This window comes from Vespula vulgaris, chromosome 3, assembly GCF_905475345.1.
Source record: "Vespula vulgaris chromosome 3, iyVesVulg1.1, whole genome shotgun sequence".
Classification (NCBI taxonomy): Eukaryota; Metazoa; Arthropoda; class Insecta; order Hymenoptera; family Vespidae; genus Vespula; species Vespula vulgaris.
In genome coordinates, this window is record NC_066588.1 from 321,762 (window position 1) to 349,565 (window position 27,804).

The window sequence follows — 27,804 nt, forward strand, 5'->3', positions numbered from 1 at the left end:
CGTCACGTGTTCGTAACGTAAGCACGCGTAAGAAATTGGGAGCTTCGTACACCACATCCGCATCCTTTTGATAATGGGACTACAAGCTACACGCTTCCGCGAATGCAAAACTATATCGATCGAGTTCAGTAGCGCGTTAACGTTCTCGACCTCTCTTCTGGCCTTTCTAATATTTTTCTAATTCGAAAATGAATTACGATAACGTCGTTCTCGAACTTCGAGGTAAAATGACGTTTGCTCATCGTGTAATAATATTCTCGTCTTACCGTTTGATCTTTTCGCAGGTGAACGCGAATTAGTACAAAAGAAAACTTTTCAAAAATGGGTGAATTCCCATCTTGTGCGATGTTCCTGCCGCATCGGCGACTTGTACGTCGATCTTCGAGATGGAAAGATGCTAATAAAACTTTTGGAAATCTTGTCGGGAGAACGTTTGCCCCGGCCAACGAAAGGGAAAATGCGAATTCATTGTTTGGAGAACGTTGACAAGGCATTGCAATTTTTGCGCGAGCAACGAGTTCATCTTGAAAACATGGGATCGCACGACATAGTGGACGGCAATCCCCGGCTCAGTTTGGGTCTGATTTGGACTATAATTTTACGATTTCAAATTCAAGACATAACGATCGAAGAAACGGACAACCAGGAAACGAAATCCGCAAAGGACGCTTTGCTTCTCTGGTGTCAGATGAAAACGGCAGGCTATCACAACGTAAACGTTAGAAATTTCACAACATCTTGGCGCGATGGTCTAGCCTTTAACGCTATTATCCACAAACACCGTCCAGACTTAATACAATTCGATAAGCTGTCAAAATCGAACGCTATTTATAATCTCAACAATGCATTTAACGTTGCCGAAGACAAACTTGGTCTTACCAAACTGCTGGATGCGGAGGACATTTTCGTCGACCATCCGGACGAGAAATCGATCATCACATACGTGGTAACGTACTATCATTACTTCTCTAAGATGAAGCAGGAGACCGTTCAAGGTAAGAGAATCGGTAAAGTCGTCGGTATCGCTATGGAGAACGATCGTATGATACACGAATATGAAAGCTTGACCAGCGATTTGTTGCGGTGGATCGAAGCGACCATAGAAGCTCTCGGCGATCGCAGATTCGCTAATTCTTTGGTCGGCGTTCAGTCCCAGCTTTCTCAATTCTCGAATTATCGTACGGTCGAAAAGCCGCCCAAGTTCGTTGAAAAGGGTAATCTAGAAGTATTGTTATTCACGTTGCAATCAAAGATGCGCGCCAATAACCAAAAGCCGTACACTCCGAAAGAGGGTAAAATGATATCGGATATAAATAAGGCTTGGGAGAGATTAGAAAAGGCCGAGCACGAGCGAGAATTAGCTTTACGCGAGGAACTGATACGTCAGGAAAAATTGGAACAATTGGCGGCGAGGTTCAATCGTAAAGCCAGTATGAGAGAAACTTGGCTATCCGAAAATCAACGATTGGTCTCGCAAGATAATTTCGGTTTCGATCTTGCTGCCGTCGAGGCAGCTGCTAAGAAGCACGAGGCAATAGAAACGGACATCTTTGCTTACGAGGAACGCGTACAGGCTGTGATGGCGGTGTCGCAGGAATTGGAGGCAGAGAATTACCATGACATCGAACGAATCAATGCGCGAAAAGACAACGTCTTGCGTCTTTGGAATTATCTTTTGGAATTGCTACGAGCCAGACGATCAAGATTAGAACTATCTTTGCAACTGCAACAAAACTTCCAAGAAATGTTGTATATCCTCGATAGCATGGAAGAGATAAAAATGCGTTTATTAACTGACGACTATGGAAAGCACCTTATGGGCGTCGAAGATCTCCTGCAGAAGCATTCGCTCGTCGAAGCCGACATCAATGTCTTGGGAGAAAGAGTGAAGGCCGTTGTGCAACAGACGCAAAGATTTTTGGAGCACGGAGATGGATACCGACCTTGCGACCCGGCGATCATCGTCGAGCGAGTCCAACAGCTCGAAGATGCCTATGCCGAGTTGGTCCGCTTGGCTGTCGAGCGTCGCGCGAGATTAGAGGAATCTCGTAAACTTTGGCAATTCTATTGGGACATGGCCGACGAGGAAAATTGGATTAAAGAGAAGGAACAGATCGTATCTACGGGAGATATCGGTCACGACTTGACTACCATCAATTTGTTACTGTCGAAACACAAAGCGTTGGAAAATGAAATTCAATCGCACGAGCCACAACTGATGTCCGTTGCTGCCGTTGGCGACGAATTGGTGCGTCAGCAACACTTTGGCGCCGATCGTATCCAAGAAAGACTCCAAGAAATCTTGGGAATGTGGAATCATCTTTTGGATCTCGTTGCGTTCAGAAGGAAACGTCTCGAGGAGGCCGTCGATTATCATCAATTAATCGCAGATGCGGATGACATTGACATTTGGATGTTGGACACGCTGCGACTCGTGTCGTCGGAAGACGTTGGCAGGGACGAGGCTAACGTGCAGTCGTTGTTGAAGAAACACAAGGACGTAACCGATGAACTTAAAAATTACGCCACCACCATCGATCAACTTCATCAGCAAGCATCCGGCCTTGGGGAACGGGATGCTAAATCGCCCGAGGTTTTGGAAAGACTTGCTTCGATCGATTCCAGATACAAGGAATTATTGGAATTAGCCAAACTACGTAAGCAAAGATTATTAGACGCGCTATCTTTGTACAAGCTGTTCAGCGAATCCGATGGCGTCGAGCAATGGATCGGTGAGAAGAATAGAATGCTGGATACGATGGTTCCGGCCAAGGATATCGAGGACGTGGAGATCATGAAGCACAGGTACAACGGTTTTGAAAAGGAAATGAACGCGAATGCCTCGCGAGTAGCAGTGGTGAATCAATTGGCGAGGCAGCTGTTGCACGTTGAACATCCAAACTCGGAACAGATAGTGGCGCGTCAAAATGAGTTGAATCAAAAGTGGGCAGAACTGCGAGAGAAAGCGGAAGGTAAACGCGAAGAGCTCAATTCCGCTCACGGCGTACAAACCTTCCATATCGAGTGCCGAGAAACCGTGTCCTGGATCGAAGATAAAAAGCGAATTCTACAACAAACCGATAGTTTGGAAATGGATCTAACCGGCGTTATGACGTTGCAACGTAGATTAAGCGGCATGGAACGCGACTTAGCTGCCATACAAGCTAAGCTCGATGCGTTGGAGAAGGAGGCACAGGTGATCGAACAGGAACATCCGGAAGAGGCGGCCGTGATCCGCGATAGAATAGCACAAATTCATCTGATATGGGAACAACTAACGCAAATGCTTAAGGAACGCGATGCCAAGCTCGAGGAAGCTGGTGATTTACACAGGTTCCTGCGCGATCTCGATCACTTCCAAGCTTGGCTGACCAAAACGCAGACCGACGTTGCCAGCGAGGATACGCCGACCAGTTTGGCCGACGCCGAGAAATTACTTACTCAACATCAGAACATAAAGGAAGAGATCGACAATTACACCGATGATTATCAAAAGATGATGGAGTATGGTGAAAGATTAACGAGCGAAGCTGGCGACGGTGACACGCAGTACATGTTCTTGCGAGAGAGGTTGAACGCCCTAAAAATGGGTTGGGAAGAATTACACCAGATGTGGGCTAACAGGCAAAACTTATTGTCCAATTCGCTTAACCTCCAAGTGTTCGATCGCGACGCTAGGCAAGCCGAGGTGCTTTTGTCGCAACAGGAGCACACCCTCGCCAAGGACGAGACGCCGGCGAACTTCGAGCAAGCTGAACATATGATTAAACGTCACGAAGCGTTTATGACTACGATGGATGCGAACGATGAGAAGATAAACTCGGTAGTTCAATTCGCCGGAAGGCTCGTCGACGAAGGACACTTCGCTGCCGACAAAGTAAAGAAAAAGGCTGAAAATATAAACGAGCGCAGACGCGTCAATCGCGAAAAAGCCAATCAATTGATGGAAAAATTAAAGGACCAACTTCAACTTCAAATGTTCTTACAAGACTGCGAGGAATTGGGTGAATGGGTACAAGAGAAACATATCACTGCTCAAGACGAAACTTATCGTAGCGCGAAAACGGTACACAGCAAGTGGACGCGCCATCAAGCGTTCGAAGCCGAAATTGCGAGCAACAAAGATCGTCTGCAACAATTGCAAAAAGCCGCGGACGAACTGATCCAACAAAAGCCCGAATTCGTAGAGTTAATAAAACCGAAAGTAGCCGAGTTGGGTGATCAATTTACCGATCTTGAAACTACCACCCACGACAAGGGCGAACGTCTCTTTGACGCTAATCGCGAAGTCCTGATACATCAAACGTGCGACGATATTGATTCGTGGATGAACGAGCTGGAAAAGCAAATAGAAAGTACCGATACGGGTTCGGACTTGGCGTCCGTGAATATCTTGATGCAGAAACAACAGATGATCGAGACTCAAATGGCGGTGAAGGCACGACAGGTCACCGAATTGGACAAACAAGCGGAGCATTTACAGCGCACCGTACCCGACGATAAGATGGAGGAAATTAAGTGTAAGAAGGAAAAGGTCGCGCAAAGGTTCGCGCAATTGAAGGCACCGCTGATAGATCGGCAACGGCATCTCGAGAAAAAGAAGGAGGCCTTCCAATTCAGGCGAGACGTCGAAGATGAGAAATTATGGATAGCAGAAAAGATGCCACAAGCCACGAGTACGGAGTACGGTAACTCCCTCTTCAACGTGCACATGCTTAAAAAGAAGAATCAGTCGTTGCGCACGGAGATCGATAATCACGAGCCTCGAATCAATTTGGTATGTAACAACGGGCAGAAATTAATCGACGAAGGTCACGAGGACAGTCCTGAATTTACCAGACTCATCTCGGAATTGACGGAGAAGTGGAAGGAACTAAAGGACGCAGTAGACGACAGGAACAAGCATTTGCTTCAAAACGAGAAGGCACAACAGTACTTCTTCGATGCTACGGAAGCGGAATCCTGGATGAGCGAACAAGAATTGTACATGATGGTCGAAGATCGTGGCAAGGATGAAATCTCGGCGCAAAATCTTATGAAGAAACACGAATCTTTGGAACACGCTGTCGAGGATTATGCCGATACGATTCGTCAACTCGGAGAAACTGCCAGACAACTGATAAACGATCAACACCCGTTAGCCGATCAAATTGCGGTGAAGCAATCGCAGGTCGACAAATTGTACGCCGGCTTAAAGGACCTTGCCGGTGAACGTCGTGCTAAATTGGACGAGGCTCTTCAATTGTTTATGTTAAGTCGAGAGGTGGACGACTTGGAACAGTGGATCGCGGAAAGGGAATTGGTAGCCGGTAGTCACGAGTTGGGTCAAGATTACGATCATGTTACTCTTTTGTGGGAAAGATTTAAAGAGTTCGCACGTGATACTGAAGCAATTGGTTCGGAAAGAGTTGCCGCGGTTAATGATATTGCCGATTCATTAATAGCAACCGGACATTCGGATGCCGCAACGATAGCCGAATGGAAGGACGGCTTGAACGAAGGTTGGCAAGATCTGCTCGAATTGATCGAGACTCGTACGCAAATGTTAGCAGCTAGCCGGGAGTTACACAAGTTCTTCCACGATTGTAAAGACGTTCTTGGAAGAATTCTTGAAAAACAAAATGCCATGTCCGACGAGTTGGGTCGCGATGCTGGATCCGTATCTGCGCTTCAACGCAAACACGCAAACTTTATGCAAGATTTGTCAACTTTACAAAGCCAGGTATCGCAGATACAAGAGGAATCGGCGAAATTGGAGACCAGTTATGCCGGAGACAAGGCAAGGGAAATTACGAATCGAGAAGCCGAAGTGGTCGCTGCATGGAACAACCTTCAATCCTTGTGCGAAGGTAGACGAGCGAAATTAGAAGACACTGGAGATCTTTTTAGATTCTTTAACATGGTCAGGACTTTAATGATCTGGATGGACGACGTTGTAAGACAGATGAACACGTCTGAAAAGCCACGAGATGTCGGTGGGGTCGAACTCTTAATGAATAACCATCAAAGCTTAAAAGCGGAAATCGATGCCAGGGAGGACAATCTCATGGCGTGTATTAATCTTGGAAAAGACTTATTAGCTAGGAATCATTATGGTAGTGCTCAAATCAAAGAAAAATTAGCAGCACTAACGGATCATAGAAATGCTCTGTTACATCGATGGGAGGAACGTTGGGAGAACCTGCAGTTGAGTGAGTTTCTTTGTATATCATGTATCGTGTCAAATTTTCCTAAAGGGATTATAATCTTTTATCATTATATTTTCATAGTTCTGGAAGTCTACCAATTTGCTCGAGATGCCGCTGTCGCTGAGGCATGGTTAATCGCTCAAGAACCATATCTTATGAGTCAAGAACTGGGTGTAAGCAATACTTAATCATCGTCGTCGTCATTATTATTTTTGTTATTATTATTGTTATTATTGTCGTTGCAGCATACCATCGACGAAGTCGAAAACTTAATTAAGAAGCACGAAGCTTTTGAAAAATCGGCAGCTGCGCAAGAGGAAAGGTTTAGTGCCTTGCATCGACTTACTACTGTAAGTAATACAATTTTATGTGTAAATATATATTTGTTGATTCTTACGTAGTTGTATCTTGGTCGGTGTAGTTCGAATTAAAAGAATTAAAGAGACGAGAGCAAGAGAAAGAGGAAGAAGAAAGAAGGAAGAAAGAAGAGGCTGCAGCAGCCGAAGCGGCAAGATTAGCAAAAGCAACTCCCGTTACCAGTCCAGACGAACCGCCTAGCGAAAGGTAAATTCAATTTATTATTGAAATAATTTTATTTTGTAACACATTATAGAGATAAATTTTTATTTTACATTTTTTCATTTGTAACAGAACCGAAGCCGAGGGTGTACCGAGCGGCGAACGTGTAGCAGGGGAAGATGACTCGCATGGTAAGATTATTATGTTTTTAATTGTTCAATATTTTCTTGCAAAAGATAATTATGAAAAAATAATAATAACTTACACTATATCACTTATTTGGCATAGAGTTATAATAAAGGTTTTCAAATTTCATAAAACAGCTGGTTCATCTTTCGAATCGACTAGACTTACAATCTTAAAATCGTGGTATTGCGATAAAATATTATATATAATATCGAGTGAGAAATTTTAAATTGAGAGAATGATTGGATTTTGTTTGACTACTAATACAGTATAGTTGGTAACTTCGCTTATTGCGATTATGAACTTAACTGTTTGGCAACTGGTTTTATAAATATGGTTTGTTTGGATAAGCATGTAATCGCTAACAGCACGTTTATTTTTGCCTTTTTTCCTCCATCAAAATGTGTTCCTTACCAATTTTTGTCCATTCAACCTTATATTGTCCCCGAATGCACCCTTAATGCGGCACGGAATGCACAAACCACAGTGACACACCGCAAGGCTTCCACGCGTACACCACAGCCTCAAGATAAACCTAAGGAAGGTGAGTGTTTTAATAAAATATATTATGAGAACATTTTTTTTAGGTTTTGGAAATTGTTTTTTATAATAAATAATTTTACATTGTTACTAATGGAAAACCGTATGCAATGACATCTTTCTGTGTTTCATTTCAAATGAGATAGTTATATGCACATCAACTTTTCTATATATCAGCTGTGCTCATTTAAAATCTCTCTTTACATTTGGTGATGGATTCTACCGCTAGTCATGTCCACTTGTTATCTTATTTACATTTACATTTATCTATGTTTCCTACAATAATCTTATATCTTTCAGCATATTTCTGGCGATTTTGGATACATCTTTATCGTTATAGCTACCATTCACTTGCTTTTATTAATTTTTCTAGCAGGTGATGGAATTACTTTACCTCGGATGTTTCTCTTACCACTTATTCCGAGCTATATGTCATCGATTGTAACTTAAACGCGACTATCAAATCGTATTATCATTTGAAATATTTTATATGTTGCATGATCAACATAAAAGAACCTTGCATTGATATTGCACCACAGGCAACTAAATATTTCATTATTCATTAGGAAAAACTAATTGTTTTGAAAAAAATGACTATTCGTCTGTTATTTAACATCTACAGATACTTTTAATTTTTTCTTCTGAATTGGTATGTACATAATTTGACTTATACATTTCATTTATTCTACAAAAAAACAACTTCAGTTTTCATTGAGGTAAGATTTGGTATATTATATTCGTAGTAGGATTGATTTGTTAATGAATATTTGCAAAGTGATTATTTTCCTATATTCTAACGTAAAATGTCCAATCGTCTTATTTCGGTAATAATCGAAGTCGCGTATTCGTCTATTTCATCCGCTTAAAACATAATTTCTGTGCTTTATTCATCTTGCATAAAAACTGATAGAATATTACAGATTCTTGTCATATATATCATTTATCAGAGCTTACATAATATATCTAAGAGTTAGAGATCGCATGATTTAGTAATTGGTGTGGTGTAGTGCATGCTCAGAAACCTACCCAATTGTCTTTGGCGGGAGAAACAACGTCACCTGTTACACAAATTACTACGAAGTCTCGACCAAGTGGCCTATCCACACCAACCAGTAAGTATTTTCTAAATGTCTTTTTTGTTTTTTTTTTTACAATTTCTCTAAACTTAATAGACGAACATTAGATGCATTGATACGATACAATAGTATTCATTTATTTCGATTTTATTTTTATCTAGAAAGATTAAGTAGTGTTAAAGTAATTAGAATTTTGTAAAAATGTGTGTTGTTCTTGCAATGGACCCATAGGACATGTATCGCCAAATTGATCAGCGAAATGACACGATTTAATTATCCTTAAGACTTCATCAACGGAACGTGCTATTGCTACGTCATTTAAATTGATGTGTCTTATTAATTGTCTCGGATCTATTACAAACAAAGCTCTGAGTGATATTCCTCGAACCTCATCTAATACACCATAATCTTTAGAAATCTTATGACTTTTATCCGCTAGTACTGGAATTTTCATTTCGCCCAAACCTCCTTGCTTTCTTGGGGTAGTTATCCAAGCAAAATGCGAATATTCAGAATCAGTTGATATAGCAACAACTTCTGCATCTTTTATAGTTAGAAAATATAACAAATATAATAATAGTATATGTAAAATAATTTACTATATCATTTATATAAAATAATGAAATTCTTACTAAGATTTCGAAATTCATTGATGCGTTCGCTAAATTCAATAATTTCTGTTGGACATACGAATGTAAAATCATATGGATAGAACAATAGTATTACATACTTTCCTTTGAAGTCTTTTAATGATAGATCTTTAATTTTTGTATCAACTATTGCATAACCTGACCAAAATGGAGCAAGATGTGATACCGCTGGTATCGTTTGCATTCGTGGAATAGCATCCTTGTCTGTTTCTTCAATGCAGCACGATCCCATATTTACATTAATTTTTAAACGATTGTATCATAATAATGCATATAATGTATATGTTTATGCGATAGCCACTGACAGAAATTTTGTCTAAGTTCCAAAACAAGATGAAGTAATCTGAAGTATAGCAAATCGAAAAATTGATATAATAATTTTACTAAAATCAATATAAATTAACTGTTTGAACAAATGAAAAAGTACCATTATTATAATTTCTTTCCTTCTCTCTCTATATATATATGTGTGTACATACAAATATATATAAATCTGTTGTCTATTAAATTATAATTAAATATCAAAATCGTAAAAAATACATACTACCTTGTACTATTGAACATACACATACAAGTATTAGAAAAATTATTGCTCCGTTCTTCTTCTTTTATTTATACAACAATTAGCACTGCTCATTAGTATATTCGTGCATGAGCATGCTGCATGAACGTGCTTGTAAGGTTTTTATTTTAATGTCAAAGGACGTGAAAAGTGGTATATAATTAATACGGATACCCAGAATTCTAGTATCAACTTGTTTTCCTGATCGAATCTACAAGCTAGATGAGAAAGGAGTAAGTAGTTAATAATATTGTGTGTTGCGTATATTATTAAGCTCCCAAAGGTGGAAGTGGTTCCGAATCTGGTACTTTAAGGCGTAAGGAACGAAGTCGCAGCAAATCGCCCTTCCGAAGCTTCCGATGGAAAAAATCGACCAAATCACCCAGTTTAGATCGCAGCGGTGTGAGTGATGATGAGCACAGCATTCCCGGTAAGTTGTATGAGCAATAGTTGGTCAATAGTTGTTTCTATTTATTGACCTTTTGCCAGTCAAACTTGAACCTTAACGATTGTATATCATTGATTCCTATTTGGCTCATTATATGGAAATCAGTGGCCTGCGTATTTATATTCAAATATAAGCTATAATCTTTGGATATATCATCGATGCCTAGGATCAAAGAGCTGTATCCATTGGCAGTATATAATAATAAAAGTCTTATTTATAATACTTTCAGGCACATCGGTATTTATATAGGTGAAAGGAGGAAAGTATGACCTATAGGTGTTGTCTCCTTTAGTATAAATATATTATTAACGTTAAATATTATTTTCAGATTTATTCTGTAAATCAACATGACCAAGTAACATGTTGTTGGGGGAACCACAGCATAATTCTATTCACTCATATTACATTATATCATATTAATACACTATCATATTACTTTATCCTTTATCATAAGCTAATATAATACTACTTTCTTTCAGAACAACGTAGTCCCAGCGATGACGAATTCGAAGGAACATTACAAAGAAAACATGAGTGGGAAAGTACAACAAAGAAGGCAACTAATCGTTCTTGGGAGAAAGTATACATAGTTATACGAGGACAAAACTTGTTTGTATATAAAGATCAAAAGACATATAAGGCTTCACCTGATCAACGGTACAAAGGAGAAGCACCCCTTGACTTAAGAGGCGCGACCATTACTGTAGCCACTGATTACACTAAGAAGAAACATGTCTTCCGAGTAAAGTGCGTACAATATCTTTCATAACAACGGATTTTCTTATTAAAAAAAAATTATTATAATTGATTATATTTGTTCGTATTATAGGTCGCAAAGCGGGTCCGACTTCTTGTTCCAGGCCAAAGATGATGCAGAGGTAAATGAATGGATATCGGCATTAAATCAAGCAGCACAAGGTACATCCGGTGCGGGTACATCCAGAGCACATACTTTGCCTGCTCCAACGCAAGCCGAGACTAAGCGGCGCAGTTTCTTCACTCTCAAGAAAAAGTGAGTTTTTTCACTATGTGTCACATATTTCGTTTGTATATTTAGTATATGATAAACAACATAACAACTTATTATTATTGCATGCTTATACAAACTTCATTATTCATATCGACCTTGTTAAAAAACATACTAATTTTTATCATCTTGTACATTCAACTCAGCGGAATTTTATCATTATATCATTTCATCCATGATCAGCCATTTCCCTCTTTTTCTAGTTCTTTTCTTCGATGTTTTAACATATCGTGGTCACTTCTTCGTTTATGATATACTCTCGTAATACATATTTTCTCAATTCATGCGAAAGAAAAGGCTGATTAGGGTCATTCATATCATCTGTTGAGGATAATAAAAGCTTTCTAGAAAGTTGCATGTACAAGCATTGGAAATACTCATTTCATACTCGAAAATTCTCATATTATTTATTAAAAAATAAGAAAATTGAAAAAATTAAAAAAAAAATTTTTTTTTTAATTAAAAAGTTGACATACGTGTAAAGCTTTCATTTATAAATATTTACGATATAATTATTAAATTAAAATTAAAATATGGTAATTAAGAAAAAATTAATGTCAACTTCGAACTCCAAGTCTCTTCTCCGAATCTTCACACAAAATGCAATTAGCTACATCTATTCATTCGATCATATCGCATTTATCATATTTTAGAAAAGCCAAAAAGTAGAAAGCGAAACCAATGAACATAAGAAACAGTACACAATTGGAACAACATTTAGAGAGATGCGGTGAGTCGCACACACTCCTAGATCGTTACCGTCGTAATATTGCACGATTAATCGATAATCATTACAATTATTTTCTGTTTCTTTAATTTTTCATTATAATTAGCTTCTTGGAAATACAAGAGGAATGTTCTTCCAATTGTGAATGCGGAATGATGACAGAATTCTCTGAAAACAGAGAATTAGTCTTTATGTGCAGAGCTTTATGTGTTTCATATGAACCATATAAGACTTGTATCATATATATATAGTATATATATAGTAACTACTTAGTAGTTATGGCTTATTATATATAAAATTGTATCGTTCATAAACTTTAATGTTTATTATATCGTCATAAACGTTAATATTATTCCATTGATATTTAATGTCATTAGTTTTTCACACTTTTATAACAATTATATTATGGTAACCATATGAAACACAATTAGGTGTTTTTTTTTTTTCACATTTTCATTGCTTCTATGTAAAACATTCATTTTTCTGTATATTAGTATGTATTATGTAGATACTGAAAATATTATATATTATTGTTATATCATTAGACTAAATTATTGTCATTCGCCTTTTAATTGCTTTCCACTATATCACTATATAATCTTTATGCTTTTTCGGTATTAGGGTTATATTTGTCTGAATATCTTTTCTCATCAGTTTCACCTGTAGAAGCAATTTTCTTCAACTTTCTGACAATACATCCATGACCACAATACTTGGTTCTATACAATATTATGTGTAATACTTTAGTCATCGTTGTATCGTGTCTGTCTGTACATAGTTATCTATCTATTGAAAGAGAAATTAACAATTTTTCTAATGATACTGAAATATACATTATATATATATATATATTTATATTTATATTTATATATATATCACCAAAATAAAAATATAAATATTTGTTTGCTTAACACGTTCATGCCGGCACTTGTTTTTCCGTTTCCCTCTGTGGGGGCGGTGCTCATATTAATACTTCTCTTCATTCTACTTTTTTTCGATTAATATACGTTAAATTTCCATTATTAAAATTTTTACTATTACTTTATAATATTTTTTTTTAGTTACTAAACGAATTAAATTGTTGGTGATACGTTCACTCTGACGGAAAATTCAAGCGTATATAAAATTCGAGCGCGAACCACCGGTGGTACGCACCAGCGTGAACGTGTTAAGTAATTACAAATGAACTTTTGCAACAACAAAGAATAAATTGTCGCGAATAATTTCATAATAATAAACCAGATGATATTGTAAAAGAACATATAAATAATGGAAGATTATTAGTTTTGTATAGATCGTATGTATAATTATTAAACATTTATACTGATATTAATTTCCAGCTAAACTGGAGCAGTGAAGTCCGGTATAAGCCGCTCCTATGCGCCAGCGCAACAACATGTTTAAAGAAATGTTTCGTCGCTCTACGTGGTTAAAGCAACGCTAATATAAAATTAGAAGACATGGCCATGGTGTTTTCAAATTAATTGAAGGACAAATTTATCGCGTCATTTAAAAAATGCCTACAATCTGAAGGATTCACTAACGTGAGAGTTATGTTAATATTTAAAAGTAGGCTCTTTAAAGTCTGTATTTAGTTCTTCAATGAATTTTGGACACTGCAATATTGCTAGTTAAAACAGAGTGACATTAAGTGTCCCATGTTAGTGTGGTCTCTCAATGATTTCTTTCTTTCAGAATTATATTGATACTTTCTGTTCTTATATTGCAATAGATATATATCATTTATCTCTTTGACTATGATTAAAAATTAACATTTAATTACAAAACTTTTAAATTTCTTATGCGCGCGCGTGGATGATTACATGATTATATTTCAAGGCCTTGTAGAATACAAAAATGTGACTTGTAATAGTATTGTGAAGGATACTTGCATTACCAGAATATATTCATAATTCTGTGTATGATATCATTCTTGTTTAAAGTGTATAAAGTATATTATACCTTAATTATAATGAAAATTATTATTTTCTTTTAAATCTGTATTTCATTATCATTACTTTCATTTAAAGATTTTAATTTTTCTCGCAAACGGTTTGTTTGCGTTTGAATAACTGCCATATATTTTAAAATACACACTAATTTGGGACATAATATTATAATAAATTAGCTTTTAACAAATTGTTAAATATGCATTGCCCTAAGGGAAATACGCATTAAAAAATTATAAAGAAACTGTAACAATTAACAAGAGTTCCCTCTTATATGATCCCAATTATTATAATTCTATAGAATTAAAAAAGATATTTAATTCTTTAGATATGTGCAAATGTTATGATTTATATCAAGTGTATATCAAAGGTGGACCATAAATGGTTTCATCTTATCAATAAGGCAAATCACATTCATCGCATGATTTTGCCATAATACTTGATAAAATGCGGGCTATATTACTTTTATAATTGTTAATTTTTTTAATATTTATCAAGTTCATCTTGTTTCTTAGAATATAAGATTCACAACCACACATTTACAAAATTTTCTGAACAACTCTTAAAGATTAAGTGCTTACTTTGGTAATCATACAATCCTTATAAGAAACCATTAATTTCTTTTATATTAAACTCAATGCGACTCATTCAATCCGACTTATTCCATTCTATGGAACGCACGCTCTTAGTAATAGTATATCTTATCTTTACGGATTTTTTAATAGCACTTGCCGAACGTTGGAGAAGAAAGGGTTCTTAGTATTATGAGATCATGATATCAATAAGTCTTGTTCCACAGGGAATTGTATATACAAAAATATATAATATACCCATTTAAAAGGTACCAGCTTAATCAAAACAATAATGCATACGCTTCTATAAGTTGATACATGTGCATTTAGCATAAAATATTTCTAAATGTTAGAGTCGCATTGGAAATATTCAACACAATTTGGTATGTAATAGCTATGTGTTTTCTATATACATGCATATATATGCATTTTTATATGTATATATAAAATGTATTTTTTATATATATATATAATATGCAAAAAAAAATAAAAAATTTTAAGTTATAAGAAATGATTATAATAGATAATATATAATTGTAAAACTAAAAGATTGCTCTTTTCGTTTTAAAACGGCCTTCCTCATAAAAACAAATTACAGGTTATAGGAGAAAAATCATCCACACAAGCTTCGCTAATCATCAATCAACGTTAACTACAACGGGCGCGTGCGTGCGCGATTTTAGATTTATAAAACAATATAATTATATGCCAAATTTTACTTTATACGTCTATAAAAAATGTACAGCTGGGCTACAATATGGGATATTTCAAGGGGCCGCTTTAACAGGAAAAGAACTTATATGCAGCATTATGTAATTGTAATTACAGCTGCGCTCTTGGAATTGTGAAGCTATATACATTTAATTGACACGAAATTTTAATTTTTTTTCTTATCGAAAAGTAAAAATAGTAATTTTATTTCATTTTACTATTATTATCGGGCACATAGATTTATTTTTTGTTTCTATGATAGAATTGTTCTGTTCCTTTTTTGTCTTTCTTTTTTCTATTCACATTACAAGCATGAAGGAGCACTGCAATGCATGCACTTATGTTTTATAAGTGTAACATTATTAATGATACATCAATTTTGAATGTGCCTTTCTATAGCTTTCTAAAACTTTATTCGATAATAATGTACGATATAAGAAGGATTCATAATTGCTACTGATGTAAACATACAATTTAATAATATCTGTTATCCTTTCAATATACGTTGGAACGAAAAAACTATTTATCATCTAACGTTTTTCTTATAAAAGAAAGATATTAGAAAGATATCTACTAATTCTCTGAAGTTTATTGAAAGTGCTTTATAATAAGTATATTGTTCCTCTTTTGGTCAATAACTTGGATGTAATAAGTATAGATGGAAACTGCCAATACAAAGAAAAGAATGACTTTAGACAATAGTACTATTCCTAGTGCTTCGATTTACTGCTTTATCCGGTTTTCAAAACTCGATGGAATCACAGTATATAATTAAATGTTTATACTTATAAGACAGAATAAAAATTCGTCATGTGCTGCAAAAATGAAAGTAATGCGTTACTTAATGTACCACTAATTTTTAGTTTTTCTTAGACGTATATAAAAATTACCAAGGTACGTAGAAAATTTACTATCGATATTTCGTTTAAATAATTTTACAATACATAATATTTTACATTCCAAACATGATATCGTATACATATACGAATCGCCATATATCACGCATAAAGATTTTTTCTTCGTCTCTACATGTACATCTCGAGAAGATTCGCGATTTGATGTATATGTAATACGTGCGCGCGCGCGCGCTTTGGTGATTACTCATCCATGTTGCTTGCGTATTAGCACGCATAACTTAATGCGCATGCGTGAAAACGCCGCATACATTCCCTCCTTTCCCCTCCCATTGCTATTGCGTGTATTCATCCTGTCATTGAAAAAAGTCAGTCTGAGCAAGATGGCCGGCGGGACGAGTTCGGTCTTTTGTTATTGCGCCCTTGCATTTTATCTGTTCTTCCTCACCGGTTCTAATAATGGCGAAAGATTCGGTGATAAACCAAAGACTTTGCACATCGTTGAGGATACCGGATCTTTGCAATCCAGGAAGACCATTATTTTCAATAAAGACAGCAACAACCACGACGATAATGGAGAAACGTCATATCAACGAACCCGCAGAAGTGTCGAATCACGGATTCTAAACAATAAGCCAAATATTACCGTCAAGGTACGTCACTTCTTTTTTATCTTTTTCTCGTTGTTTTCTACAAATGAAAAAATTCGGTTTTCCGTCACGGACGATATCGCTTTTTTGCTTTCCTCTTTTACTTTCTTTCTTTCTTTCTTTCCCCTCTTTTTCTCTTTTATTCTTGCGTTCTTTCTTCCTTCTTCATTAGCTCTTTCTTTACTTAATTTTACAACTAAATAAGTCGGCAACGCCGTCCACGTTTTCTTACGCTCTTTCGCCTCTCTGTCGTATTTACGATTAATCTCCCTCGTTTGCGACAATTCTCCGCCGTTATTTGCTACTTCCTGTGTTACAAGAATAGCTATAACGTATAGCAGTGGGCTTCTGTGTCGTCCAGTAGAGGATAATTGACATATTATGCACCTTCCAGAATAAATTTAATCAATCGGGTTGAAACAAGATAGCGTTATGTTCGTTTTGTTATTGAAACGCAGAGGTCAATAACCGTTTAATTAATGCGCTTTATCTTTTCATAAGCCTTTATGGTCATTTAAATAAACGCTCATTGTTTGTAAATAGAAATAGACTATCTCTAATTTCGCTATATCCGATTGCCATCGACTTTTTTTTTTCGAACGTTTTTAATGTCCGTGAACTGTTACGATTGATAACATTCTATTCTAATAACATTATCTCTTCTTTCTTCCTTTCTATTTCGTTCCTATGCTAATTACGCTCTTTGTTTTCTAGAATCACAATATATTCTTGGAAAAATACGGGAATAAAAGAATTTCGTAACGCAATATGCGCTATATCATATTCTATTTTTTCGTTCTTCGTATAACAGAACTGTTGTATTCGCAGCGGGAAAATATTTCATTTCTTCAGAATTGCAGTTATAATATGATGGATTTAAGAAAATTAAAAATATATAAGCCGTCCTTGCGTACTTTGTTAAAATCGTTTTGATGTAGACCGTAACCTATTATCTTCAAATTGTTTTTTTAGCTTGCCATAACAATGGCTTGCCATGTCATGTGACAATTACACGAGTAACATATAGCATTGTTATACTATGAGACTGTGTTGGCAGAGATAGATAAGCATCCAAAAGTATTCTATTTGATTCATTTGCTGTAATAAAAAAAATATTAGTTATTAAGATGATGGATAAGCATCTATATATAATGCAATGAATGTCAAGTACTTTGATTTGCTCTATGATGCAAACATATGTTTTTATAATACATAATTTAATTATTTTAATAAGAAATACCTATTATTAAATAATCTTATTATCTTGGTATTCCCCACTTATATAAGGTATTATGTAAACTATCCAAATTTGCCTTTCATTTTTACTTTGAAGGCTTTTTCCTTCTTCATTTTTCTCTCTCTCTCTCACACACACATATATATACACACACATATATATAAAATAATAATAATAAACCATGAAATGATTCATCCTTTTTAATCAAGAGACCTTTGTACATTGTGCCAAGATCCAGCTAAACTTATATGAGAATATGTTTTTATATCCAATTTATTTATATACTTTATTTACAGTATACATCTATGAAGAAGTTGCATGAGACATTTTCTTTGTTATTTTTTTCTTAAATAAATTTAGTTATCGAAAAGATAAATTATCTCAATGTGATAACGAAAATGATTGATTAATCGATAAGGATATTGTAAAATGCGATTAAGAAAGTATATAAGATAACGTCAAAGTGTTTCTTTATATATTTACAGGTAAATGCTCTAAATGATTCTCATCAGCAATTGATGGTGCATTGGGTTGGAGAAGGATCAAATGTGATAATATGTCTAGCAAAAGATAGTACTCCTATAGTACGCATGCAAGAAAGCGATGAAATAGTTCAAAGTAATCCTAGTGCTGTATATATAAGTTATGACTATGGAGATACGTTTGAGAATAAGACTGAATACTTCAAAGTTTCTTATGAATACAATGCACGATATGCAACTTTAGATAAATTTACTAATCATCCAAAGAACTATCAATATGTAGGTTTCTTTATTTCTAGACTATGAATTTATTTTGAGGATATTAAACTATAATAAACACTAAATATAAGATATATTTTTATAATTTATAGTGCATCTTTGTGGACAGCACGAACAGCTTAATATTCATTACAAGGAATAATGGCAAAACTATTAGAAGAGTACCCGTTCCATTTCACCCAAGTGAAATTTCGTATTGCGAATCAGATCCACGTGTTGTATTAATACTGGATAAAGTCGATCCTATGAAACAGGTAATGAGTTTTAATCTAATGTCAAAATTACCTTCTAACAATTTTCTTTCTTCTTTTTTAAGTTATGGTTGTCGAAAGACTATGGATTTAAATGGATATCTATACAACAATATGTAAAAGCATTTTTCTGGTCGTCACAATGCACTATATTAGTGGAACGTATAGAACCATCGGGATCTAATACTGTCTTACGAGCAAGATACGAAGACGTATTACTTCACGGAAGAATGGAAATACATGATATGCTAGTACATGATTTCCAACGCAGATTATCTCTTCTGCCACTTCCCCAAAAAGGAAATCCAACTCTGACAGAAGCAAATCAGTATCCAGGAGAGTCTAATATTGTAATCAGAAATGTTGAAGATTTTCAAATTAGGGGAGATTATATGTTCGCGACATCAAAATCTTCTAAGGTTAGAATAAAGTACTAATCGAGTTCTTCCATTGAAAGTTTACTCTATTCACGTGAGCTACATAACTTAATTATTTTTTCATTTTTAACAGAATGGTTCTTCGCAAAATTTAGATTTATATGTCTCTTATAAAAATCAAGGATTTGTATTAGCTCAGTTTAATACCGAGTTGGATCGTAAAAATTATCATATTGCAGACGTAGCGAACAATAGAATCTTTGTTGCAGTTGCTCACAGCGATACCATGGTAAATCTTTATATATCAGAAATAATTGATCATGAAAAAGCTATATTTTCGTTATCGTTGGAAGGAATTCTTACATTCTTTCCTAATAGTACATGGAAAGATAGTTGGCTGAAGTAAGTAATAAGAATTACGTATAAATAAAATAAGTATTATTAAAGTCATAATGATGTATCTATTTTATTATTTTCTACTATATTGCCTCAACAGTGATGTTGCGGATGAAGCATTTACAGACCTGTATAGAGTAGAAGGACTGCGTGGCATCTATATAGCTTCAAAAGTTAAAGGAAATCCGAAATTAGGTTCGATCGGACCGGAACATTTAGCATCGTTGATTACATTCGATCACGGGACAACTTGGAATAATATCAAGGCACCTGTAGCAAATCACGAAGGATTTTATGTTCATTGCCCGCAAAAAGAATGTTCTTTGCATCTGAGTCAAAGGTTTAGTCAATTATATCCTGTTACAAGATCAGTAACGATCATGAGCTCGAAATCTGCGCCTGGTATTATTATGGCCACAGGCGTAATAGGTTCAAGTTTGAAAGGACATCTTGCACTTTACGTATCGAGAGATGCTGGTCTTACGTGGAAACAAGTTTTAAAAGACTATTATTTCTTCAATATGGGAGATCACGGTGGACTGTTGGTTGCAGTTAAATATTTCAAATCGCGAGGAGAAACAAGAGATCTCTCATACTCTATCGACGAGGGAGAAACTTGGCAAACGTACGAGTTTCATGAAAAAATGCTACGTGTATACGGACTTATGACCGAACCAGGCGAAAATACTACAGTGTTTACGATGTTCGGTTCGGACAGTGGACAACATCAATGGTTAATAATTAAAGTTGATTTGAAAAACGTATTTGAAAGAAATTGTAGAGAAGACGACTTTAAATTTTGGTCACCGATGAGTTCGGATCAACCAGTTGTATCATGTGTCTTAGGAAAAAGGGAAACTTATCAAAGACGAGCAGCGCGAGCTAATTGTTACACAGGTGTAAACTATGATCGACCTATCAAATTGGAGATTTGTCCATGCGATGCTAATGATTATCAATGTGATTTTGGATTTATAAAAGTAGGAACTCCGTATCATTGTATACGCAATAAGATTTTAACTAGCGTCGATCCGTACGCAGTTCCCAGCACATGTAAGCCTGGAAAATTTTATAAACGTACAAAAGGATACATTAAAATACCAGACGACGAATGTATCGATGGTCTCGCAAGAAATTTTGAACCAGACGAAATACCTTGCCCGATGAAAGAATCGGGTGAATTTTTGTTGGTCGCGCAACGGGAACATATATCGAGAATAAATCTGGTCGAAGAAAAATTAGAAACATTACCCGTCCATGGTTTGAAAAATGTTATTGCTATAGAATTTGATCTTAAAAATAACTGTTTGTACTGGGCAGATATTGTTAATGATACTATTGGTAGACAATGCCTTAACGATGGTTTAAGTTCCCCAGAAATTTTAGTAGAAACTGATTTAAATTCTATCGAAGGAATGGCATTTGATTGGGTCTCCAATGTACTTTATTTCGTGGATGGCGTCAAGATGAGGATTCAAATAATTAGGACGGATATATCGACAATGGGGAGAATGCGAAGGACGATTTTAGGTCCCAATAATTTACAAAAGCCGAGAGGCATAGCCGTCCACCCAATGATGGGATACATGTTTTGGACCGATTGGGCTCCTGGTAACGCATCTGTTTCCAGAGCTAATCTCGATGGTACAAATATCAAGCGTTTATTCGTTAAACCGACTGTTGAGTGGCCAAATGGAATCACAATAGATCATATAGCGGAGAGAATTTATTGGGTTGATGCTAGAGAAGATTATATCGGCTTCTCAGATTTTGATGGAAAGGGATTTAAGAAGATCATAGAGAGCGACGATCGTGTATCGCATCCATTTGCAGTTGCTGTCTTTAAAGACAACATGTATTGGGACGATTGGAAACAGTCGATGATATTTGTGGCTGATAAAGATCACGGAGTTGGTATATCGACAGTAATTGGTCAGATGACAGGCCTGATGGATTTAAAAGTATTTTCTCATAGTGTACAAACTGGAACAAACAAGTGTGCAAATAGTACCTGCCCCTATATTTGCTTAGGGGCTCCTTACAACAGCTTTGTTTGCTTATGTCCAGACGGAATGGTAATGATGGATGGTAAATGCATGTGTCCTGGCGGCATCAAGCCATTCCATAATTCAACGTGCCCACGAGTGGCATCTACGTGCTCGGCTAATCAATTCCCTTGTCACAATGGAATATGTATACCTAAATTCTGGAAATGCGATGGCGATAACGATTGTGGGGATAATTCAGATGAAATTAACTGTAATAAGCCTACATGCAGCGCAGCCAATTTCGAATGTGACGGCAACAGGTGCATCCCAAAATATTGGATATGTGATCTTGATAAAGATTGCAAGGATGGCACAGACGAAGTGAATTGCAAATACTCGAATTGTTCAGAAGCGCAGTTCAAATGTGATGACGGTCGTTGTATATCTTATAGATGGTTGTGCGATGGCGAGAACGATTGTAGAGACGGTACGGATGAGAAAAATTGTACTAAGAATATAGAGCCAAGTTGCAAATCCGATGAAATTTTGTGTCAAAAGGATCATACTTGCATACCAAAAACATGGAAATGTGATGGGGAGAAAGATTGCGAAGATGGTATGGACGAGGAAAATTGTAGTACAATGGAATGTGAATCTTGGCAATTTACGTGTCACGTATCGCATGAAATACATCGATGTATTTATCAATCTTGGATATGCGACGGAGATAAAGATTGTCCCGATGGCTCGGACGAATTGAATTGTACTAGAACGACAATTGCGCCTCCAATGTCATCTCCGATATCACCTACGAGTTCTTGTATAGATTGGATGTTTACGTGTAATAACAAAAAATGTGTACCGTATTGGTGGAAATGTGATAGCGTTGATGACTGTGGCGATGATTCCGATGAAATGGGTTGCGGAGACATTGATCCAACGTCCGAAGTACCAGAAACAACGGAACAAGTTCGCGTCTGCAGACCGCATCAATTCCAATGTTTCAATGGCGACTGTATTGAGAACGCATGGGTCTGCGATGGATCTAATGATTGTCTTTCGGGTGAAGACGAATTGCATTGCAACGTCGTATACTGCGGAGAGGATCAATTCATGTGTCGAAGGGATGGATCTTGCATTCCTCTATCAAATATATGTAATGACGTAGAAGAATGTCCCGACGGCAGCGACGAACTAGGCTGTCATCCTAATCAACATCCAAGTCCAGCTGCGACACCGTCTTGTTACGTCGGTCTATTCCCTTGCGACGAAACACGTTGTTTCCCTCTGACGTCTTACTGCGACGATAAACCTGATTGCCTAGATGGATTCGACGAGAGCAATTGCGATAAGAATAATTCTCGCGTTTACCAAGTACTTGTCATGGGTGTTGACGAACGTTTGATAAATGCTACTAGTCTTTCCCTATTCTGGTGGATGCCAATACCTAACAATGTGACCTTAGAATTCTTACCGTCTATCGCACGCATCGAACCAGATGCAAAATGGACCAACGCTTCTACCTGGATCGAAGATACGGAATATATGTTCAATGGTCTTCAATCGTATACACGGTATAATCTAACGGTTTATGTCAAATTGAAAGGACAAAGTACTGTCTTTCCACCAGCTAAGTATTTGCCAGTTATGACGGGAGAGGGAGTACCTTCAGAACCGTGGAACGTAACGATCACTCAAAAGAACGGCACAAGAGTTGAAGTTTCATGGCGCTCGCCTTTGCATCCAAATGGACCTATTACTGGATATGACGTGTTCATTTCTCCTCCTACACCACCTTCGCGATTTTCATGGCAAAAGACTTCTGGAGTTATAGATACCGCGTTTGAGGCTCATCAAAATTATTCATTTTGGGTTATTGCAAAGAATAGGGAACACGAATCGAATGCTTCCCAAGTTGTTGTATTGACCTTTGATGGTGCAGCGAATATAGACGATATAGAAAATTTGAATGTAACCGAAACGACGAATCATTCTGCGACTTTAACGTGGAGCAAAGTAAAGGACGCGGATGGATACCACGTCACCCCCAAAGCACCTTCATTGCATCCTGCTTTGAAAACATTGATTACGATGAAAAATGTAATTGAAGTTACGAATTTGGCTCCTGGAATTAATTATACATTTGAAGTTGCTGCGACAAAAAAGAATTATGTAGGCAAAGTAAATACTGTGATTGCTGCCACGAAGGGTACGCCATTGCCGTCGGTAATAAAAGTTGACGCACAACTGGTTAAGCCTCATGGGACAACGGTTAAACTCACGTGGGATCCACCGAAAAGCCTTCGAAAAATTAAATGGCAATATGCAGTTCATTATGGTCTCAATATGCAAGAATTCTTTAAAGGTATAATATTGATAAATTGTTAAACATTTTTATGCAAGAGATTATTTTTATGCAAAATTTCTGCACTTTCGAAAGAATAATTCTCTCGTATGATTTAGTTCGTTCTAATATAATTCTATGTCTGTTTCTGTGTTTTAGAGTATAAATATCTTACCAGAAACTTGACTGCTACGATCAAAGATTTAGAAGCTTGCGAGTCATACATTTTCGGAATTGGCGTCAATGGAGATTATGGAGCTGGTCCCTTGAGTCAGCCAGCTGCTGTTACAACTCATTTTAACGTACGAGCACCACCGAAAAGGGTAAAGGTGTCGAACAAAAGCGACAGTATCATCGTATCTTGGAGCGCGAGTTGTGCGGTTATTGATGAACCGATCAGTTACACGGTAAGTTATGTAGTTACTTCATGAATTGAATAATCGTGTTTTTGTAAAAAAAAGAAAAAAAAAAGAAAAACATGTCTTTCTTTTTCTTCAAAGATCACACTGACAGAACTGACACTCAATAAAACGAAAATTGTAACGCTATTATCAACGAAGGAATCAATTATGAAACACACGTTTAATAAGATAAGATATGGTGGTATATACCGTATTGTAGTTGCAACAGACGTTAAAAACGCTATACCTAGTCAACCGGTAATTTATCATGCACCTCCAATTTTACCACCTCATCAACTGAAAGTATTACATAAAGAAGGAAATTATCTTGTGGACTGGATAGAGAATCATCAACCTGATCATATGGCAATTACAAATTACCATTACGAAATTTTAGTAGCGGAGGGATCACGTACATTAAATGAATCTAATACACAGATCTTTAAAGCTGATCAACCACCGTATATATACAAAAATGCAAAACCAGATATAATATATACCTTCGCAGTTAGATTGGTTACCGAAGAAGGATATCGAAGTATATTGAGCGAAACGCGAAGTATAGAGAGTCCAGCAGGTAATCTTTATAGATATGATATATTATAAACTGCACTTTCTTCTTTTCTTTTTTCTAACGATAAGGTGTTTTGAATATATAGTATGGCCAGTGACTATGAATACATCGAACATCTTGTCTCTCGCTATACCAATTTGTTTGCTCGTGGTAGCATTGGGTTCAGCGCTAGCATACTTTGTTGTACGGCACAGAAGATTGTCTAACAGTTTCACACAATTTGCTAACAGCCATTACGACACGAGACGAGGTCAAGCAACATTCCCTGGTACCACGGATGGCTTAGGTGAATAATAATACCATCAAATTGAATTTATATGCTTTACTAATTTGATTTACTTTATCATATAAAGTATTTATAAATTATATGATATCCTTTTTCTCAGCAGAAGAGGAAGATAGCCCTGTGATTAGAGGTTTCTCAGATGATGAACCATTGGTAATAGCATAAACACGTAATATTTACCTATACTATACGTATATGACATACAATGATATATGATATACAAACGTTAGGAGAATGTGCCAGAATATTAATAATCTAATAAAATGTTAAGTCTAGGTGAAACTACAATGAAAGTCAGGAGCTTCTATAAAAGCTATACAAGTGGTTTAAAATTGATAATTTTACTAATTGAGATGTGTACTAAATGTTAAATTAGTCGATTCGAAGTATATAAAAAAATACTTTGTAATACAATTGTTACAATATCATATAGAAATAGACTACTTACATGCATTTTAAAATATCAGAAATTAGTACAGCGTAAGACGACGTTTAGTCATTGGATCCTATATTAAAATTTATATATATATATATATATATATATATATATATATATATATAAAATAAAAGAGAGAAAAAAACAGAAATTTAAGCTATAGCAGAAGAATAAAATATCTGATGGAGTATTAATGGTGAAAATTATTTGTACATAGTAAATATTTTTTATGGAGTGTGCAGATTAAAAAATTTTTTAAACTGCCATACATAATGCTGTTATACATGTTACTATATATAAATATAAACATATATACATGTGTGACTGAGTACGTATATACGTATATATGTATATACTTATGTATGCACTTTAACAACATAGTATTATTTAATACGATTTCGTCCTTTTTATTTTCTATGTACGTATACTTTTTATCTGAAAAACCAAATTTTTCCTTTGTGCAACATATAATATTTCATAAAGGTGTTAAATATATTTCTACAAATTATAAAATTTAACGTTGTCAGTTTTAGTAAATTGGAATTTTTATAATCTGTGTGTTAAAACAAGAATAATCAGAATTATTATGTGTATTTTCATTGAGAAACGCTCAAGTGATTACGTGCAGATTTACGGAATGGATGCAATAATAAAACTATTTTATAATTATGCAGTATCCTTTCGAATGTTTTATGTATTTAAAAGTGAATAATGACCGTTTCAAAATAAGGTACAGCGAATGAACCAAATGGAATTTTTAAAGTTTTATATGTTCAATTTTAATCAATTTGATTTCTGAGAACATCTACCAGATGAAACTTATTTTAATTTCATACTTTAATACTGTTGACAGCATATAGAGGCTTCTAAACGGTTGTAAATAATTATAAATTATCCAAACACATTTAGCGAATTATTAATAATCAATATTTATGATAAAATTTCTCATGGAGCATTTTACTTTTTCCAAATTAAATAAATATAAACACAAAATTACTATAGGATTAGATTTTATTTATGAAATACTCTCTTCTCCATTTCATCTTCGTCTATTTGCTTTATGCATATAATATTAAAAAATGGGGTGTTATATTTATAAGTTGATATGATACTTTTACAATTACAAAATTGGTTATTACATTATAAGATTGTATGAACGTAAATGGAAAAAGACAGGTAATATGCACGATTTATCATTAAGGTTGTTATTTTTAGGGTATCATTTGTATTTTTATAGTCCATAATTTAATTTTATTTTTTTCAGTAAAATATAGAATATTGAAATTATACATATATATGATCGTTTGTTAAAAAATGATATTGAAGCAGTATTGTCAAAGTTTCTATTGAAAGTTCTTCGCGTATAACGCATTGTAATTACCGTTGAAGACACTTTTTCTTTTCAATTCATTTTAATAATGTTTGTTATTTAATAGTTTACATTACTTTTTTCTTTTTTTTAATTATTTCTCTGTAAGAATTGAAAGATAAAGGGTTGCTACCATCATAAACTGCACATTTATTGTACGAAGAACTACAATAGTTAAGTAAATAAGAGTTTAGATTGTAATTAGCCATTATATGTTTAAGAATCATAGATGGTACTTTCTTTTTTTAATTATCCGTATTACTATATTATTGTTATTAATATTCCTACTATGTTTGTAGTTATATATAAAGAAGAAATAACAACACTATACACAGTCTTTCCATCGATTTTAAGGAAGAAAACAATTAGACTTTGCATTTTACGTATTTCTATATCTATTAAAGGCGACGATATATGATGATATAATAATATATATATATTTGCGTGTAAATAAATAAGATTAAGGCACGAGATAAATTTATTGTGTTCTCCTTTACTGCAATTCTTATTGTATATTATTTGAATTCTACGGTTCGATGGCTAATCAAATAATGAGAAAGAGGTAAGGTTTAATGTATCATTAAAATGACTCGCAACCCTTATTTCAATATTACACATTTCGTGATGAGATTATTTTATTGAATGATTATCGATGTTTAAATTTGATATTTAAATAATTGATATTAAAATACGTGTTGTCAGAAATGATTATTTATTTTATCTCT

At 35.3% G+C, this 27,804-nt stretch overlaps 3 protein-coding genes and 1 long non-coding RNA gene across 11 annotated transcripts in view; 2 read left to right on the forward strand and 2 right to left on the reverse strand.

Moving 5' to 3' along the window:
• Nucleotides 1-15,984, forward strand: part of LOC127062691 (spectrin beta chain) — a 23,624-nt gene extending 7,640 nt beyond the window's left edge. For 2 of the 7 annotated variants that reach the window (XM_050991331.1, XM_050991332.1), the window contains 11 exons: nucleotides 285-6,191; nucleotides 6,270-6,361; nucleotides 6,434-6,538; nucleotides 6,610-6,752; nucleotides 6,840-6,898; nucleotides 7,381-7,437; nucleotides 8,441-8,545; nucleotides 9,996-10,151; nucleotides 10,649-10,916; nucleotides 10,999-11,181; nucleotides 13,264-15,984. In XM_050991331.1, coding sequence (XP_050847288.1) covers nucleotides 285-6,191; nucleotides 6,270-6,361; nucleotides 6,434-6,538; nucleotides 6,610-6,752; nucleotides 6,840-6,898; nucleotides 7,381-7,437; nucleotides 8,441-8,545; nucleotides 9,996-10,151; nucleotides 10,649-10,916; nucleotides 10,999-11,181; nucleotides 13,264-13,267 — 7,079 coding nt within the window. In that variant the 3' untranslated portion in view covers nucleotides 13,268-15,984. Of the gene's footprint in view, nucleotides 1-284; nucleotides 6,192-6,269; nucleotides 6,362-6,433; nucleotides 6,539-6,609; nucleotides 6,753-6,839; nucleotides 6,899-7,380; nucleotides 7,438-8,440; nucleotides 8,546-9,995; nucleotides 10,152-10,648; nucleotides 10,917-10,998; nucleotides 11,186-13,263 lie in introns of those variants that run through there. The other 5 variants (XM_050991335.1, XM_050991333.1, XM_050991337.1 and 2 more) reach the window with 5 other exon arrangements.
• LOC127062749 (peroxiredoxin-2-like) lies at nucleotides 8,139-9,502 on the reverse strand. Its single transcript, XM_050991448.1, has 2 exons — nucleotides 9,142-9,502; nucleotides 8,139-9,052 (listed from the first exon to the last, which is right to left on the reverse strand). Exons 1-2 carry the CDS (start codon nucleotides 9,389-9,391, stop codon nucleotides 8,676-8,678), a joined length of 627 nt encoding a protein of 208 aa, XP_050847405.1. The 5' UTR covers nucleotides 9,392-9,502; the 3' UTR covers nucleotides 8,139-8,675.
• LOC127062760 (uncharacterized) lies at nucleotides 15,824-18,118 on the reverse strand. Its single transcript, XR_007781192.1, has 3 exons — nucleotides 17,900-18,118; nucleotides 16,046-17,757; nucleotides 15,824-15,970 (listed from the first exon to the last, which is right to left on the reverse strand). It is a non-coding gene; the product is annotated as an uncharacterized LOC127062760 (long non-coding RNA).
• Nucleotides 16,393-27,556, forward strand: LOC127062692 (sortilin-related receptor-like). Of its 2 annotated transcripts, none has more exons than XM_050991339.1 (10): nucleotides 16,393-16,662; nucleotides 18,382-18,657; nucleotides 18,750-18,911; nucleotides 18,974-19,327; nucleotides 19,419-19,687; nucleotides 19,782-24,034; nucleotides 24,173-24,420; nucleotides 24,514-24,991; nucleotides 25,074-25,274; nucleotides 25,375-27,556. In XM_050991339.1, the coding sequence occupies exons 1-10, from the start codon at nucleotides 16,393-16,395 to the stop codon at nucleotides 25,437-25,439; spliced, it is 6,576 nt and encodes a 2,191-aa protein (XP_050847296.1). In that variant the 3' UTR covers nucleotides 25,440-27,556. The 2 variants fall into 2 exon arrangements, with proteins under 2 accessions (XP_050847296.1, XP_050847297.1); XM_050991340.1 differs by having other exon boundaries at nucleotides 25,378-27,556.
• Nucleotides 27,557-27,804: the final 248 nt, after the last annotated feature.